The 17090-nt window shown below is 47.1% G+C and overlaps 2 protein-coding genes across 2 annotated transcripts in view; both read right to left on the bottom strand.

The window, feature by feature from the left end:
* The window catches only part of LAMB1 (laminin subunit beta 1), a gene marked incomplete at both ends in the record, with an annotated part of 40644 nt that extends 35586 nt beyond the window's left edge, over positions 1-5058 (bottom strand). The window contains 4 exons of the mRNA XM_079546871.1: positions 1166-1239; positions 3067-3202; positions 4711-4880; positions 5022-5058. Of these exons, the coding sequence (XP_079402997.1) occupies positions 1166-1239; positions 3067-3202; positions 4711-4880; positions 5022-5058 (417 nt within the window). The remainder of the gene's footprint in view (positions 1-1165; positions 1240-3066; positions 3203-4710; positions 4881-5021) is intronic.
* Positions 5059-8522: 3464 nt separating this feature from the next.
* The window catches only part of LAMB4 (laminin subunit beta 4), a gene marked incomplete at both ends in the record, with an annotated part of 43869 nt that continues 35301 nt past the window's right edge, over positions 8523-17090 (bottom strand). The window contains 7 exons of the mRNA XM_079545632.1: positions 8523-8662; positions 9881-10034; positions 11074-11250; positions 11475-11613; positions 12223-12430; positions 14249-14402; positions 16355-16519. Of these exons, the coding sequence (XP_079401758.1) occupies positions 8523-8662; positions 9881-10034; positions 11074-11250; positions 11475-11613; positions 12223-12430; positions 14249-14402; positions 16355-16519 (1137 nt within the window). The remainder of the gene's footprint in view (positions 8663-9880; positions 10035-11073; positions 11251-11474; positions 11614-12222; positions 12431-14248; positions 14403-16354; positions 16520-17090) is intronic.

Raw genomic sequence — 17090 nt, 5'->3', positions numbered from 1 at the left:
AAGTCACCACTAAAATTGTTTTTCCCCCTGGTCTTCCTCATGACCAAGCACCCAGTGAGCCCAGCACCACCAGCACCAGGCCAGGGCTCCTCAGGGAACCCTCACTGCCAGGGACATGCAGTGTGACCAGAGGAGACCACCTCAGCCACCACTTGTCAGAAAAACAAGCAGATTTCACAAGAAAAACTAACCGCCTCTCCTGGAAAGCCGATCCCTGCAGGAAAGGACCTGGGTGAACAACAGGTTGGCCATGAGCCAGCAGTGTGCCCTTGTGGCCAAGAAGGCCAATGATTTCCTGGGGTGTGTTAAAAGCAGCACAGCAAGCAGGTCAAGGGAGGTGATCCTCTCCCCCTGCTCTGCCTTGCTGAGACCACAGCTGGAGCGCTGTGCCCAGTTCTGGGCTACTCAGTGCAAGAAAGACAGGGATGTTCTAGAGAGAGTCCAGCAGAGGTAGTTGAACAAGCTGCCTTGAGAGACTGTGGATTCTCCTTCCTTGAAGATCATTAAAACCCATATGGACACTTTTCTGTGCAGCCTACCATAGAGGACCTGCTAGCAGGGAGGTCAGACTAGATCTCCTTCCAACCCCTACAATTCCGCGTAAATTAAGAGATTTGTCTACATGTAGAGAGCATGGATTTAGCCTTGCAGGAGCTGCAGCCCCTAAACCGAGCTGAAGGCTGCTGCTAGCACTTGCCTGTGATTTAGGATGTACAGGACATAATCTGCCATTCCAAGACATCTGTTTGGCGAGAAACAAAGACACTCTGTGTACAGATGTTTCTTCTTCCTGAAGACCTTCCCATTTGCCAAATGAAAGCTGATAACAGCCAATTTTTTTTAAAGAAAAATCCTCACTTCTAAATGATCTAGCTAATATCTGTACACACAACCACCATAGAGACAAATGACCTGGATTTTGTATAACTCCTTCTGCAGCCTCACACACTTGATGTTTAAGCACAACACAAGCCACACAGTCATAGCTGAGCAACTTCAGGATTTAGTTAATGGTTGACAGATCTGAAAATCAGGCTAACCAACTCACACGGAGCCCATGTCCCACACACCAAAAGACTGTGACGACTCTCTTGTCCCTGTCTTTAGGAGACGCATGGGGCTTTGTGCAGAGCTCACACCACAGGTAAAGCTGCAGCATCCTTACCTTGAAGGTCATGATGAGATGAGTGAAATGAAACTCAGCCTCCAGGTTCAGCTGGATTGTCACATTCTCCAGACCTGCAAGAGCAGAGAAAAGGGACTGTGCAGCAAGGAAGGACACTTGGCAGCCTCGGCATCAATACTTCACCAAGGATCTGTGCTCTGGTGACACTGGGATTCTCTTCTTTGCCACTTGACTCTAACATCAAAAAGGGATATAGTGCATTAACGAGTTACAAGGAGACATTATGGACCTGCTGAAGACTGCATTACACATGGGATTATTGTGCATCGCCTGCAAAAACAGCTGTACCCAAAGCACGAGCCTGCACTGCCTTTACTTCAGACCGTAATGTAGCTAACAGCACCAGGTGCGGGACAGTAGTAGTTGTAGAACCCAGCCAACCCATAGCTCAGTGCTCAGAGACTGGCAGGAGTGAGGACACCACAAGCCCAGCCCCAGGCTGTCTGCACACATTGCAGCCGCAGAGCAGCACGCCAGCTGTGAGCCTCTGCAGTCCTGACATCTAGCATCTCATCTCACGGGGAGTGCTTCCCACCTTTTTTCTCTCTCTCTGAACAATCTTGTCCATCTGGGCACAGAACTGTTTCTTTACAGTATCTTTTTTTATGTACTCCCAAACCAGCCACCCCAGCCCTGCTTTGCAATCACAAGGGCTTGGAAATCATGACAAGCAAAACGTTTTTCAAGTGGTGCAGTGTGACTACCTATGGTCAAGGACTCTGTACAGAAACAGCAAGTTGCAAATATAAAAGACTTCCCAAAACAGCCGGGTACCAACCACACTGCAGACAGAAATATTTTAAAAAATCAAGCGAGATTTACAGAGAGGAGGAAGGATAAAAAAATGAAAAGAATAAACCAACAAAGTGCTTAAATGTTCAACCAGTTGTGACTTGACGTGCAGTGTACAGCAGTGTACTCTTCTGTTGCATGCCTGAATGGGGAAAAACATGAATTGGACAGAAAGAATCATTTGTTTTTCGTTGTTGAAGGACATTTTCATGACCTTATGAGCTAAGAACTTTTCTGTGTGGATGCTGCCAAGCCTTTGCAAAAAACATGAATTATTTGGAATGCTAGAAGAGAACCAGTAGGACAAGTGGCTTGGTAGTCTGATCTATATGGTCAAATACAGTTAAAAAGGACTTAGGGAAAAATTTTCTCTACCGAGCAACAGAAATGTTACAAATATTACCGTGTTATTTTAACAGTCAGATAGCTCCTGCCAGCGCATTTGCAGAAATCCCATCCTGTCCATCTGGCTTTAGGGCAGGATGAAAATCTAGATGCCTTGCTTTCTATAGAAAAGCATGCCAAAAGCAGAACTATAAAAGCCAGAAGGGCAGAGGAAGGGCAAAAAACAAAATAAAGGCCACCAAACTAACATGCAACTTGTTGAATTTTTTAGCTTGCTGGCTCATTTCTGGTATTAGTGTAAGCCTTTGGCACATGAGAGCAGGAACCCAGGCTCGTGGCAGCAGGACAGCAGCCTGCAGTCCCAGCAGTGCGGGGAAGCCCCGCAGTGAAGCCCTTCCTTGGCAGCGCTGCCCAGGATCTGCACCGCTGGAAGGCTGCTCTGCTCTGCTCTCCTGCCCAGACACGAGATGGGCCTGGAGCCGCTCTGGGAAACTTCTCTTTTTAGGAAAGGATTCTCGCTAGGGCGGGAGAGCTCTTTCCAACACTCCTGGAGGGCTCACGGGGTTTTGTTACGGATATGCAGCCACTCCAGGACACACAAAAGCAGCGTTTTACTCAGCTCTCAGCTAACAGCGTGATCCTTTCCTCAGCAGTAATTACCAGCCCTGAGCTAACAGCAAAAACGGAGGTACCGCAGACAAAGGGAGAGCGCCTGAGACCCAGCTCCCAGCCGCACCACATACCATTTTCCGATTGCCACCAAAGCTTCAGACGATTTGGAGCGAATGTGGTGACCACGTTCTCAATGCGATGGCTGTCGGGATTGAGAGTGTCATGGAAGGGGTCCTCAGAATCGCATATGAAACATTTTTTGTCCTCCTGAAACAACAAGATAACCAGAATTACCGATTTTATCCACGGGCAATAGTTGCTTCCTGCAGATAAGAGTATTTTTCATTCATACTACATTCCATGCATTTTGCCTTTGGGAGGCATTGAAGGTGTGGTGCTTTGTTTCTCAATTAATTGATAAGTGTATTTACCTTTATAAATTGATGCAAAAACGCTAAACGGAAAATATGCCAGGAATTCCATACACTGTACTTTTATGGGTGGTATGCTTTCTATCTAAGCTGCAAAGCTCAGGAAATCCCTGCCAGCAGGCAGAAGAGCTCCCAACCAGAGGCAGCATCTCCAGAAATCCCTGAACTGAAACGTGCACACAAAGCTGTATGTGTGAAATAGCCGTGGTTCTTAGGAGCTCACTCGGGGATGTGAGTTCTTCACATTTGGAGTCATCTCCAGTGCATGCAGACAGCCCACTGGCATTCAGCAACCAGTGTCCCCTCTCTGAATCCAACTTTTCAGGCTTCTACCAGCACTTCACCTCAGACTGCAATCTCAAGCTGTGCCCACAAACCCAGCTTGCACAGTCTACAAAAAAAACCCAGTGGGTGCAAGCGTGCCACTTGGGAAGCTGGACAAGCACTTCTCACCACACCAGGGCACCAGGTCTGTGCCAAGCCAACTTTCCATCTCACCGACTTCATCCCTGTCCCTGAGCAGCTGCAAAGCCACACATCCCATAGCAACTAGTCTTGCTCAGCCCCAGGGCAACGAGGAGATGCTCCTGCACCCACAGCCTGGCAGAGCTTAGAAGTAGGCACAGACACACCAGACAGACACTGGAGTGGGCCTGGCATCAGTAATGCGGGCACATCTCAACTCCCGAAGTGGTGTTTCTGGATATAAACAGCACCTCGGCACCTCAGCATTTTGGGGATGGCAAAAGCCAACAAAGCGCGTTTGTTACTCGGCTGCAGCAGGGTTTTTTGCTGATGCCCTGGGACTCTGATCCTAACGCTGAGTCCGGCGTCACCCTGCGGGGAGAGGTTGGGTAACTGCGGGCACGGGAGGGAGCGGTGCTCCTTCAGAGTGGCAGAATCTGCCCCCATTGTGTCTGCAGCAGCCCTGCCCCGGGGCTATCTCCTTACTTTCCGTATAACCGAGCTGCCGATTATCGAAATTCCATTCCTATCCTCCATCTCCGCTGAACGCAGAGCTTTTAAGCTTAAGCAGCAACGGCCTTTGTGTTTCCCACAGATGAACCCGACAGCCCCACTAGCGTCCCGTCCGTCGCAGCCCATACAAATATAATTATGTTACGGGCGCAGCGGCCGAGCACCACAGACCACTTGCAATCAGGAAGCTGTCTAGACGGCTGCGTGCAAGGCTGAAATAAAGGAAAAGCACTGACGGAACTCACGGCGGCCCGTTCCGTCTCACGGACTCGCCTCACGGCACGGGGCCGCCTCGCAACGGGCTCCGACGGCGCGGGGCTCCCCGGTCCCGCTGCTCCCCACTGGGCTCTGCACGGCGCCGCTCACCTGGAGGTGGCTGACGATGCAGTAGGGCTCTGGCTGGCGGAGGCCGCACGTCGAGGAGGCGGAGAGGCGGGCGGCGCGGCCGATGAGGAGGTCGCCGGTGGCGGGGTAGCAGCTGCCCTCGGCGCAGCCGTAGCTGTACTCGGGCTCCTGAGCCACCGCGACCCGGAACGCTGCGGGAGAGAAGAGAGAGAAGGGGGCACCGCCGTCAGAAGGAGCCCAGCGCAGCCCCCCCCCGCGCCGGACCGGGGCTCCCCGCGCCCCGACGGCGGCGGGAACGCGAATAGGAGGGAACGGGGCCGGGCGAGAGCTACCGAGGCAGCAGCAGAGGTAGAGCGAGAGGCGGCCCATGGCGAGCGGCGGGACGGGACGGGTCTGGACGGGACGGGACGGGACGGGACCCCCGCTCCGGAAGCTCCGCGCCGCCGACAGCCTCAGAGCCGCCGCTGCACGCAGGCGCTGCTGCTCCACGCGGCTTTCGGGGAGCGGCTCCGCGCCGCCGGGCGCCCCCGGCCCTCCCCCTCCGCCCCGCCACCCCCGCGGGGCCGGGCCGGGCCCGGCTGCACGGCGCTCCCGGCCCGACGGCGGGGCGGGCCCAGGACGGCCCCTCCCAACGAGGGGCCCCGCCGCAGCGGTATGGCCGGGGAGGAGGCGGCGGAGGAGCGGGGCGTCGTGGTGCGTCTCGTGCTCCGGTGTGGGGATGAGCGCACCCGACGGGGCGACGCCCGCCAGAGATGTTATCGGCGAAGAAACCGTGTGGGAATGGGCTTGGAGACCGCCCTCGCTGCCCGCCGTCCGAGGCCGGGCAAGGTGCTGGCCGCCCATGGGACAGGACAGCTAATATCGTGCAGTGCTCGGTGGCCACGAAGCACGAGGAGAGGCCGCCGGCTGCCTCTCCCCAGCTCCAGACACACAGCACCGGGATGGTGGTGGAGGGACGGTTTGAGGAGAGCAGACCGATTTGCTAGTGCAGCGGGAGCTCTGCTGGCAGGCTGAAGCTGCAGCGTTTGTCCTCCTGCTGCGAGTGAGGCTGGAAATGGAGGATCCTGTGGGCTCGGTGTGCTGGGACGGGTCCTGAGTTCTGCACACGCGGTGTGCTGTGCACTCACAGGCGGTACGTAAATTTTTGCCAGGTACCGGTGTCCCTCAAGAACACTTTGCCCTCACTGTTTGCAGTCACTGAATGGAAACGTGCGGCGGGCTGCGTCCCACAAAACCCTGCCGGGTAGGTAAATATGCTCGCTCTCGTTTTACAGATGGATAAGCAGAAACAAAGAGATACGAAGTGGCCTGCCCTAAAGGTTAAACACCAGGTCTGGAACATAACCCAGGGCTCACCACCGAAGGGTTCATGGCTGTGTTTCATTAAAAATGCCCAGGAAATTAAACCATTCTTAGCTGGCAGGGCAGGTATTGAGGTATTGTTATTCCAAACCTCTTTCGCAATGTGGTCTTTGAATTCACGGAACTCATAGAATTTCACAGTCCTGTCATGCAAATCACAGCGTGGCTTTGCTTCAGTTTCAATACAACAACTGCATTTGTCCTACTTAGAAAATGCATTACTCTGCTAGTCGGTGAGCTCCAGCAGTAAGGGGCAGAAGGTGCTCTGCGGTGTCCCTCCTGTCTGTGTGCAATAACAGTGTTTCCACGGGATTCTTTTGTGTGGCATATTTTTCTAATTTTTATTGAGGTTTTTCTTCTCCTTTTTTTCTCGCTTTCATGGTCCTGCTGAACTGTTGCCCTCTCTGGATCTAACCCAGACTGTGTGTGCCCACGGAGCTGCATGTGTGCCTGGCTCAGGGATGTCTCTGACCTCAAGGAGGCCCAATTTACCGCCTGTTGTAGCACGGCTGTGGTTGAATGCCCAGAAACATCTGACAAGATCCTGTTTGATTGAATATCTGTTTGATTTCACATGGTTTTGATTAAATGTTGTTTGTTTCCACAAGAAAGAGAAGTGGGGTTGGGAGGACTCTAACAAGTGGGTTTGATCCAGATCAAGCATGTGCATGCAGACTGACTTCACAAAAACACTTTAAAAAGTTTCCTCCCATGGATCCATCTCATCTCCAGGCTTGCTTTATTGCCTCTCACAGGTGATTTTTTTGAAGTGCTAAAATTCAGGAAAAGGTAAAATGCAAATTCTGTGCAAATTCTGTGCACCCAGCCTGCACGTGCCTTTGCCAGGTCACATCAAAGTTACAGTTGTACAGCAGGAGCTGCGATGCATGTGGCACTCTGCCTGCTGTGCAGCTGGTCAGAGTCACGGGAACAACACGGAGATCTCTGTGCCTGCTGTTCCTATCCAAGCCCCCCCACCAGGTACAGATGCTTTTAACTCCAATAACTGCAGAGGTTACATCTCCTTGGGCGGACGCAAGGCAGGCTCTCACGTGAGGCCTGTTGTACGTGCGCTGCTGGCATTGGGCTGCCTCAGGACTGATGGAGGCGGTGCCCGGCTCCTCACAGCACACACACAGCCCACTATGAGTGCGTGCTCCCTGTGGGGCAGTGCAGGTGGGCACTTTTTATTTTTTATTGAGGGAAAGCTGGAGATGCTCTGCTCAGCTCCAGGAGTACCAAGGGTAAGATTTTGAAGCAGAGGCCTTGCTCTCTTTGGCCTTTCTAACACTATACCTTTCGTGTAGCCTTTATCTAACTCCTGTCTAATATTAGAAACAAATTCTAAACTAAAACTTAGGACGAATCCTGTGTTTTGTATGGCTGCAAGGAGCTGCTGTGCAAAACCTGGCTGCTGTAAAGCACCACGTGTAGGGGAATCGCTGAGAAACTTCTTCAGAGTGTGCAGCCTTCAGCTCCACGGCTCAGGCTGAAATGCTGGTGCCGTTCTCAAGCTGGAGAGCGTGTTAATGAAAAACGTGGGCCACCCCTTAGGAACACACAAAAAAGGTGCTGCTGTGATTTCAGAGTCGATTTCTGTGTTAAACATCTGTGCACTGCCATCCAGCGGGCAACTGGGGGCTTTGCTGCCTGTTACCCACCTCTCCTGGTGGTCCGGTGTGGTTCTGGATTCCCCCGAGGGTCAGGTGGCCCCCTGCTCTGTCTCAGCAAGGCTCTGCCCTGGTCTGCAGGCAGCCCCAGGCACTTGGAGGGTTCAGCAACATAACTGAGAGTGCTGGGAGCCATCTCTGAGGCAGCTGTCTGGTGATCTCTTACAAATCGTCCTTTTTCAACCTTCTTAGTCCACGCATCTTAACATCATAGAATCACCAGGGATGGAAAAGACTTCCAAGATCATCCAGTCCAACTGTCCACCTACCACCAATATCTCCCTACTAAATACAACATCTAAATGTTTCTTTACGCCTCCAGGGACACCGGCTCCGCCTCTTCCCTGGTAATACATTGGCACAGGCTGCCCAGAGAAGTGGTGGAGTCACTGTCCCTGGAGGCACTCAAGAAACATGGAGACATGGCACTGTGGGACATGGGTTAGTGGGCACAGTGGGAGTGGGTCAATGGCTGGACTGGATGATCTTAGTGGTCTTTTCCAACTTAATGATTCTATGATTTCCAGCCCTTGCAATGAGAAGTCACAGGCTGTGGACAGCTGTGAATTTTGAGTTCCCCTCAGGATTGTATCCTGATTACTTAGTTGGGTGTTCTATTAAAAGTTTATTAAAAGTTGTTCATGTTCCATATAAACTCAGACTAAAAACCAAGAGAAAGTTACATTATGCCCCACACCAAAATTCTGGACACACCTTCAGACTTACATACGGAGGACAGCCACCCTGTGCTCATGAGGTGGTATACACAGAGGCCTCTGTTGCACTTTACCTGCCCAGCCTTTAGCTTTTGCACGTTGAGTACTTGCTTTCCTGCTCTGTGATTTCATTTTTAATGGCTATCACTTGTTTCTCTAATTGTCTGAGTTGCTCCGCCTTGTCTTGCTTGGTTTGATTCAGGTCCTGAAGCTTCTTCTCCAAATCTGCAAGAGTAAAGTCACATGCAGCAATGCACTTATGTGTTGTGTAAGCAAAATCCAGGGATTAACAGTGTTCCTTTTTCCAGCAGTTATGGAGGCAATAAGCCCATTTCAAATGGAGAATGTTATATATGCAACTGGGGGGAAAAGCCTGGCTTCTAGACAGTGAGAAAAACATGACAGCTTTAAAACAGTTCATTTCTCAGCATGTGCTTTTGTCTGTCAGCTATGATGGAGCAGGACATAGAGCTCTTAAAGCAGCTGGTTTAATTGAAAACATTTAGAGGGGCACTGCAGCTACTAATGTGTGTAAAGCCTAGAAAATTTGAATGTAATGGGCTTAGGTCTTCTTCATTTGCAGAAGTATTTTCCTAGTACCTGTGAAGATAAACCAGTGAGAAAATAATGGCACCCTATTTGCTGCCTGTTCCCAAAGCATGGGCGTTTGGAAAGACTGAAATTCTCTCAATACTTCTTTTCAAAATGCCTGCTCAAAATATTTATTTGGCTCCTGTCTTGAAAGATTTGCTCCTGGGATGCAATTTCTGCTTCAGTTCTGCTGACATTACATGGCAGTTTTGGATACTGAACAGCATCCTATGCCCAAGAATTCCCAGTGGGGGTGCCCAGACCTTCACTACATGCAGAATTAGCTCCTCTGAGTGCAATTATGTGAGCTGTACTGGAAGTTTGCCCTGCAGCCTCCCTGCATGTGGATGTGCACCTTCTCTTTTGATGGAAAAACATCTACCTGCATCTCTTGGTAACACAAGTTGTCATCCAGGTAGTGTAAGAAAAGGCAGAGTGCAGAGGAAAGATGAAAAGTCCAAATACCCAAATCAAAGTTCCTGGCTACATCTGCAGCTACAGTTTTAAAGCCTGTCTCTGAGAACCTGAAACAGGCTGCACAGATTTTGTACGTCCTGCTTTTACTCTGCCTGCATCAAATCACTGCAAGTCTCACTATGGACACTTCTTGACCTCTGCTTATTGCAACCAACATATGTCAAAAAACAATACAAAACAACAAAAAAAAAAACCCACTACTCAAACCAATTCAATTACTGGGAAACTGTTAGTGAAGGTTCAAGCAGTGATTTTCACTAGTTTAACTATTTTAAACCCAATTTCAGGTGAACCTGGCCTGCTAACATCAGTGGGAAAGGCTTCCAGTTTAATTTCCACAATTTCTTCTGCTTGCTATAGAAAGGAGAACATCACCTGTTATTCTTCTAATTTTTTTTTCAGTCTCTTCAGCCAGTTTTTCTGCTTCTTCCTTCAGCTGCTTCACTTTCTCTAGAGTTACTTTTGGAGATCCTTTTGCTTTCAGCTTGTCTTGAAGAATGGTGTACTTCCTTTTAATGTCAGTGAATTCCTGTAACAAAACCCCATTACTTAGTTTAGGAACATCTTATAATTAACCTGGCATACCAAAGGGTATTTAAAAAAAAAAAAGTGTAGAAAAACCATCTGTTTGAACCAAGCTTAAAATCTTTCAATCTTTTAAACCTTAAAACAATCCATCATAAGTGCACACTGAAGAGTGCTCTGCAAAGCCAAGTATAAATTGATGAAACAAACTGCCCACGGAGGAATCTGGAGTGTCAGTGAGGATGAAGATGTAAAGAAAAAAACAGTTAAAGATTTTTAGAACTTATGTATGCGGTTTTTATTTCTTTTGATAGGGCTTTTCTATATATTTCATTTTTGCTATGAGGCTTGATTCATATGTAATGCATTACCTATAATATCATTTTTTAAAAACATTTTTTCACTGGAATATTTACTGGCTACTTCCATTTTGTGCTGATTTGGGGTGCCTAGGAGGCTGCAGTTTGGATTTCTACATCGGTTTCTTACAACCTGGATGCTCAGTCATGCTCTGCCTTTGGAGCCATGGGTGTCTGGTTCTCTTCACACAGCGTTTTAGCAAATTTCCAGCTGCCTCAGAGCATTCTCAAGAAACTGGAACTATTGAAAAGCACCCAGCCAACCCCAGCCTCCACATAACTCCCACCAGGTTTTTCTCTAATGGTGAACAGCACGAGACGAGTGGACAGAGTGCTTCCATCGCTCACATATTTTAATATCTGGTTTTGTGATTTGCTCTGTTGTGTTTGCTGGTGCCCATGGTGACTCTGAGTCTTATACACAGTGCAAGGAAAAATGTCATGGAGTAGCCAGTGAAATGTGTATGTTTTCTTTCATTCAAGCAAATTGAAGTGCTGGCTGTTAGAAACTTTAAAATAAAAAAGAAATTATACATAACCGAGGGAATTATACATGGCGTGGCATAAGGAAAACTTAAAAGAGTTTTGAGGAAAACGGGCTAACACAATTACACTTCTCAATCAATAACAGTATCAAACATAGAAGGAATGTTTTTTCCTTTCATGTGAGACAGAAAGGCTTACATTATCAATTTTCTGAGCTCGCTTGTATGTTGCTTCTGCCCCTGCTCTCACATTTGTAGCTTGATTTTTGTTCATCAGCATTTTCATCTGAAGTGTGGTAATTTCATCTTCCAAATTGGACTGTTTTGCTGAAAAGTTATTGAGTTCATTGCTTGTCTTGTTCATTTGGTTCCCAGCCTGGAAAAGAACAGTTGGAGGTTGTGGTTTCTCGTGCCTTGTCCATCCCACCTGCAGAGCTTGGTAATGAAGGAGATGAATAGCAACTGACAGACAAGAGGAGCCCCTTACATGTTATGGAATTTGCATTGTATCTGAGACATATTTTGATTTTAATTCACAGTTACATTAAGGAAAAACTGGGACAAGCTCAATCATACATTAAAAGCTTTACAGCAAGATACCTGTGAGATTTGTGCTTTGATTCCTTGTATCTCTTCATTTAACTTCATGAGGGTATTTTTGGAGCGACCTTGGGAGCTCACAACATTTTTTAGTTCGTCATTAATTTTGTCCACAGGGGGAAGAGCTTTAGCTGCTTTGCTAAAATGGAAAAATAGAAAGTGCATGTAGTACTGTGCTGTTGAGAGCAGAGCAAACACATTTCAAATGCACCCGTGCTCACATGCAGAAATGTTCCCTCAAGTCGACAACAACCTAAAAGTGTGGTTCATAAAATCAAAACACTGGTAGTGGCCTTGTGTGTGGGAGAGCACCAACTGCTGTGCTGAAGGAGAGGATGGATGCTGCAAGCTGCCTGGCAGAGCAGTGCTGGCAAGGAATGCTCATTTATGAGGTGAACATACTTTCTTCTTCCTCAGTTTTGGCTGCTTCTTGCTCACCCATGTTTAAATCTCTCATGGAACGAGATACGATGCTGCCCCAGGTCCCACATGGAAGCAGCTAGCTCCCTTGGTCTTTTGTGTTCAGCCAGCAAGACCAGGAGCTGGTGGCAGCTACCACCTCTTGTAGTACATCAGATCCTACAGCCTAGGCCACTGTGGCTGCTCACTGCTGGAAAACAGCAGTCTGAAATCTGAGCTTTCCCTCCAGAGTTCCTAGACACTCAGTGTCTGGGGTAGGGACTGTGCTACTGCCCACAGTCCAATCTCAGCTGGAGTTTGCACATTGTTAAGGGAACAGCTTACTCACTCGGCAGCCCATGCCTCCACCAGCAGTGTCTGAGCCACTTCCAGTTTCCTGTTTCTCTTATTTGCGTTCAGTTTGTAGCTCTCACAGTGGGCCATAATGCTTCTGATTTTACCAAGCATGCTTGTTAGCTTTCTTGGAGTCAGGGGAAGGTTTATCTGCAGGACATAACTTGCCACCTGCTCGATGTCTTCTGGAGGCACACTCTCATCTGCAACAGAAATTGAGCTTGAGACATTCTGAAGTGCATGCTTTCTCCCAGCAAATGCAAAGGATCGTTATGGTTGCCTAGACATCGAGCTGTGCGGCAGAATAAAGCTGACAAGCACAGCGAGGGGGTAAGAGAATTACCTCCAACATTTTGTGAATTAATATTATGCTTCCAGGTAGTGCTGTTAGTGTTGTCAGAGCTGGCTGAACTGAGGACTTGAACTCACTTTGAACTAGGTTATTAAAATTCTGATGCAGAACTGAACGCACAGAAGGCTTTAAGTCGGTGCACCACGCAGCCAGATGTGTCAGAGCCCATTTCTCCCTTGGCCCCCAGATCAAAGAGGCACTGGGGAGACCAGGCTGTGAGTGAGACTTTCCAAGCCAGCTGGTGGGGGTAATCCATTCCCTAGAGTTGCCACAGTGCTCAGAAAGAGGTTCCTTCACAGGTTAATGAGGAAGGCTAAGCTGCAGAGAGGGATTTGGGCCAGGCTGAGATAGGGTGGGAATTCAGAGAGAGAAAAACATATTTTATCAACTCCTCTTCCAAGTACTCCCATTGCAGTACTAGCAGTGCTAAGAGGGGCAGGTACACTGGGTCAGAGGAGCCAACGCTTTGCCATGTCTCATCATCACGTGTTTTTTCTACTCACTTCCCTTTGTGGACAAAACCTTGGGTGATAGTGCAGTTGAAACATATTATGTGTTTGTGCTAATGCTCCAAAGTAACTGATGGAGAATTAAATACAAGTGCAAACAGCTGTGCATTTCAGAGAGCTGTCTTCTGTCAAAATGCATTCATCTAAAACTGCCATGCGAGTCAGTGTACGGTACAGTAGATTTGATGTAACTGTATCCATTTGATCCGCCACGGTGCATAAACTTCAATTTACTAACAAAAAATTCATGAAGAAATGCATTTGCAATGATTAGTAAATGCCATATGTCTTCTAAGAACACATAAAAAAAGGCCAAGGATGATGTTGTCAATTGCTACCAAACAAAAATATGAGAACATTGAGGACTGACATTTTTCTTCACATTCTGTAAAATACCTTAAATATTCCTTAACAAAGAGAGCCCTCAGCACTCACTGCTGTTTGGATGTAGAGGCGTGAATGCCAAAGGATTGCCAGCATGCAGTCCTTAGGGAATGAGCAGATCAGCTACATGCAAGAGACTACAGAAAATACGAATACTATTTCAAGTCCTTTTATGTGCATCTGATTAAAAAAACAAAAACTAACGGGCAACAAAACATCTCTGCAATTGAGAGGGTGGAAAAGGTTTTAGGGCATATATTGTTTTGTTATTTTTTATGAGTGCTGAAGTTCTACCAGAATCCTTTGATTCCTCAAGTTACTGCTTTAGAGGATGGAGCAGTTTGTCACTTTGTGTCCTAATTCCCACGCTCCCTACAGAGAGCCCCTATGGGCCGGGAAGAAGGGGGTGGAATAACAATTTGAGGATGCACTGAATATGCCTGGACGTCATACATTGTATGAAATTATATTAGTAGCCCTTTACTCAACTAACCCAGGAACTGAGGGAATTACTTGCCTACTTCAATTTAGGCAAATTAAGAAAATATGACTATTAGAACGTGGCAAATCAATGGCAAAAATAATAGAAAATGCTGTCCTCTAGGAGAAAGAAATACTAGAGAGAAAGAAATTGAAAAAAAAATGCACAGATCTGGAGGGGACAAGAAATCTGATATGTATGCAGCTCAATCACTTTCTAGCCATCTATTGTTATAGCACACTTGAATACATACTAAGGAAAAATGAGTCAGAAAGAACTTTCCTTGCATATTTACCTGACAAGAAGTTTTTCACTTTTCTGATAAATTCCTTTGTGACTTCTCGGTCAACTTTAATCTGGTTCTTAGCTTTCTCTAGTTCCCCATTGAAGTGTGAGCCTTTCAGCTTGGTGTCTTCTGCCATTTTTCTGATGCTTTCAACCTGGAGATACTATGAGAAACAGCAGCGTTGTTTTCTGTATTCATTGCTTGGCAAGGTGAGCTCTCACACTGTGAGCCCCAAGTGGGGTCACTTGGCATGCCTTTGAAACACCCGTAATAGGAGACTGCTTTGGGGAGCTCCTGAAGTTGTTACATAATGGCATTTGTCTAGCCTAAGAAGCCTAAATCAAGTATTTTTTTCCTTTGTGCAACCATCACCAAACCATTTCTAAAGAAAAAGCACTGACTTGCTTTCTGATGCAGTGTTGTGATATGTCATTGATCTGATTCATTACATAATTTAATTTGCCTTTCTATGCTGGAGTTACATTAAAATGCACTTTTTAAAAGTACAAGAAAGCTAGAAATTAATACTTGTCTTTAAAAGTTAAATTTTGCAATTAATTTAATATATGTGATTATTTAACTTAGTGCTTAAATTTAATTATCAAACTCCAATAGTATTTTGCTCTTCTGGGAGTTGTGCTTTGCTCTAAGGAAATGCTCAGGTACAGATGGAAGAAATGCCCTGTTTCCCCAGGCAGCAAGAAAAACAATGATGTTTCTACTTTGGCAGCATCTGCAGGAGGGCCATTCCTGTTGTCCCTGCATGACTGGGGGCCTCAGAGTCTCCTGACTGCTCATTTCTACACCCGCTAACTGTGCAGTAGTGTGGTGTGGATTCTAAAAGGAGGAAATGGATGCCCAGGCACCATGCAGGGAGGGGACAAAGCCACTGCAGAAAGATGTTTCTATTGGAAAATGGCTTTTGCCTATCAGTGTCACAGGCATTTTCTCTGATTGTTAATGAGAACAAACTGTGGTTTCGGGATTTGTCTGTTTTGCTTCCTTTGCACATGTTGTGTTGGCCACACTTTCCTTGAGTTATTTTCACTGCTCCTCTGCTGTAAATTGGAGCAGCTGAATACTTGATGCCCATATAAACATTACAGGGGGTAGAAAATATTTGGCTTGAAGTTATCTGCAAAAATTCCTTAATGGTAAATATAAAAGTAACATAAAATTGTATACATTGATCTTAATGGTATGCACAGCGATCTTAATGGGATAAGCGTGGTCCATTCTTGGGCTGCTGGCAAATACTACTATTTGAATCTTTCTCAGTGACAACATAGATAATATTAACCTAATGTCACCATGTCCATTGGTACAGGACACCATGACCCGTGAGACCTTGGCAGCTGTGAGGAAGGCATGGTTAGAGGCACTGTCCCTTGGTGGGAGTAGACTGTAATACTCCTGGCACTGCATCATGTCTGTGGTGTAAGGATGGAGTCCATCACCAGGTCACTCACTGCTCTTTGCCCAAGGAGCAAATGAGTTTTTGTAGATTTGGGGCTTGCTACTTCATCTTCATCTCTGTTCATTTTAGCTATCTACAAGTCAGCTATCCAAATCTAAGCCAGCTGTTCATGCAATGTGGGGAAAAAAAAAAAGAAAAAAGAAAAAAGAAAAAAGAAAAAAGAAAAAAGAAAAAAGAAAAAAAGCACCTTCAAGTAATTCATATGTATTCCTGAGACAAATAGCTAGGCTGGATAAAATGAAGCTGGAGCTGCCTGACTCCTTCCACTTACTGCATAAGGAGTGCAGATGACTAGCTGTGATATAGCCAACAATATCCCTATGAAGGTGGGGGCACGACCCCACCCTTATCTTTTCCTCTGACTTTGGGAAGCAAGCTGGGCTTCTCTAATTTGCAAGTCTATGCTATAACAGCTTTTACTCCTTAATATAAAACAGTATCCAGGGAGAGAAGAGGAAGAGCCTGCTTCGCAAAGGCAGCAGTGCCATGGGAAGCAACTCCCTGGTACTGAGGGCTTTAGCATAACTGTTGACTTACAGCTGAGACACTTCTCATGAACGGTGTTTCCCAGGAATAGATTGCCCAGTTTCCCATCCTCCATGCATTGCACTGAACAAATGTAATTTTGATACACATACTTGATTCTCAGGGTCCTGTAGCTGAGTAGTCAAGTTAGTTAGCAGGACAGCAGTCTCCTCAGCTTTCCTGAATGCACTAGAAGAGAGAGGAAGAGCTCCACTGCAGTTTGGGCCTCCCCCACAGGCTTCTGCAGCACAGGAATGGTTTCCTGGCACCCCGCAGATCTGCAATAAGGAAAACAATTTGTCAGGACTTCTCTGGGTATCTGAGATACACTTCTGGTGGAAGGATGTTGGACAATGCATGGGATTTTCCCAGAGTCCTAGTCAGGATATCTCCAAAGATGAGATCACTGCCAGTGAAAGGATCCCTTTCCCTGACTTGAAGGATGCAATGACAGCTCATGGCTCTAAACCTTTCCTTCCAGCAGCCATCTGTTGAGCTCTGTGTTACGCAGAGACCTTTGTTTTACTCTGTGGCAAAAGGTTGAAACTGTTCTCATGCTGTATCCAGCCCAAGGAGCATCCAAGTCTATCCAGTTGGTTCTGAAGGACCCAGATAATTTCTCCAAAACACAGTAGCACGCCTAAGACTCTACTCACTTTGACACAGATGTTGAGACTAAAGGCCAAGATGGATGTTCTGTTCTAGAACTGGCAGTGCTAGGGACAAAGTTCTTGTCCCTTCCTGTTCTACAGGTGCTACAAAGGACATGCAAACACTTCTCATCCACTCATGGGTTGCTCTGCTTAGGTTAAGCCACTGATAGAGGAGGTTGGGGTTAATCTTTCTGAA

Source organism: Tetrao urogallus, assembly GCF_951394365.1.
Source record: "Tetrao urogallus genome assembly, chromosome: 1".
In the NCBI taxonomy this organism is placed as follows: Eukaryota; Metazoa; Chordata; class Aves; order Galliformes; family Phasianidae; genus Tetrao; species Tetrao urogallus.
Note: the sequence above shows the minus strand (reverse complement) of the source record. Positions and strands in the feature narration are given on the sequence as shown.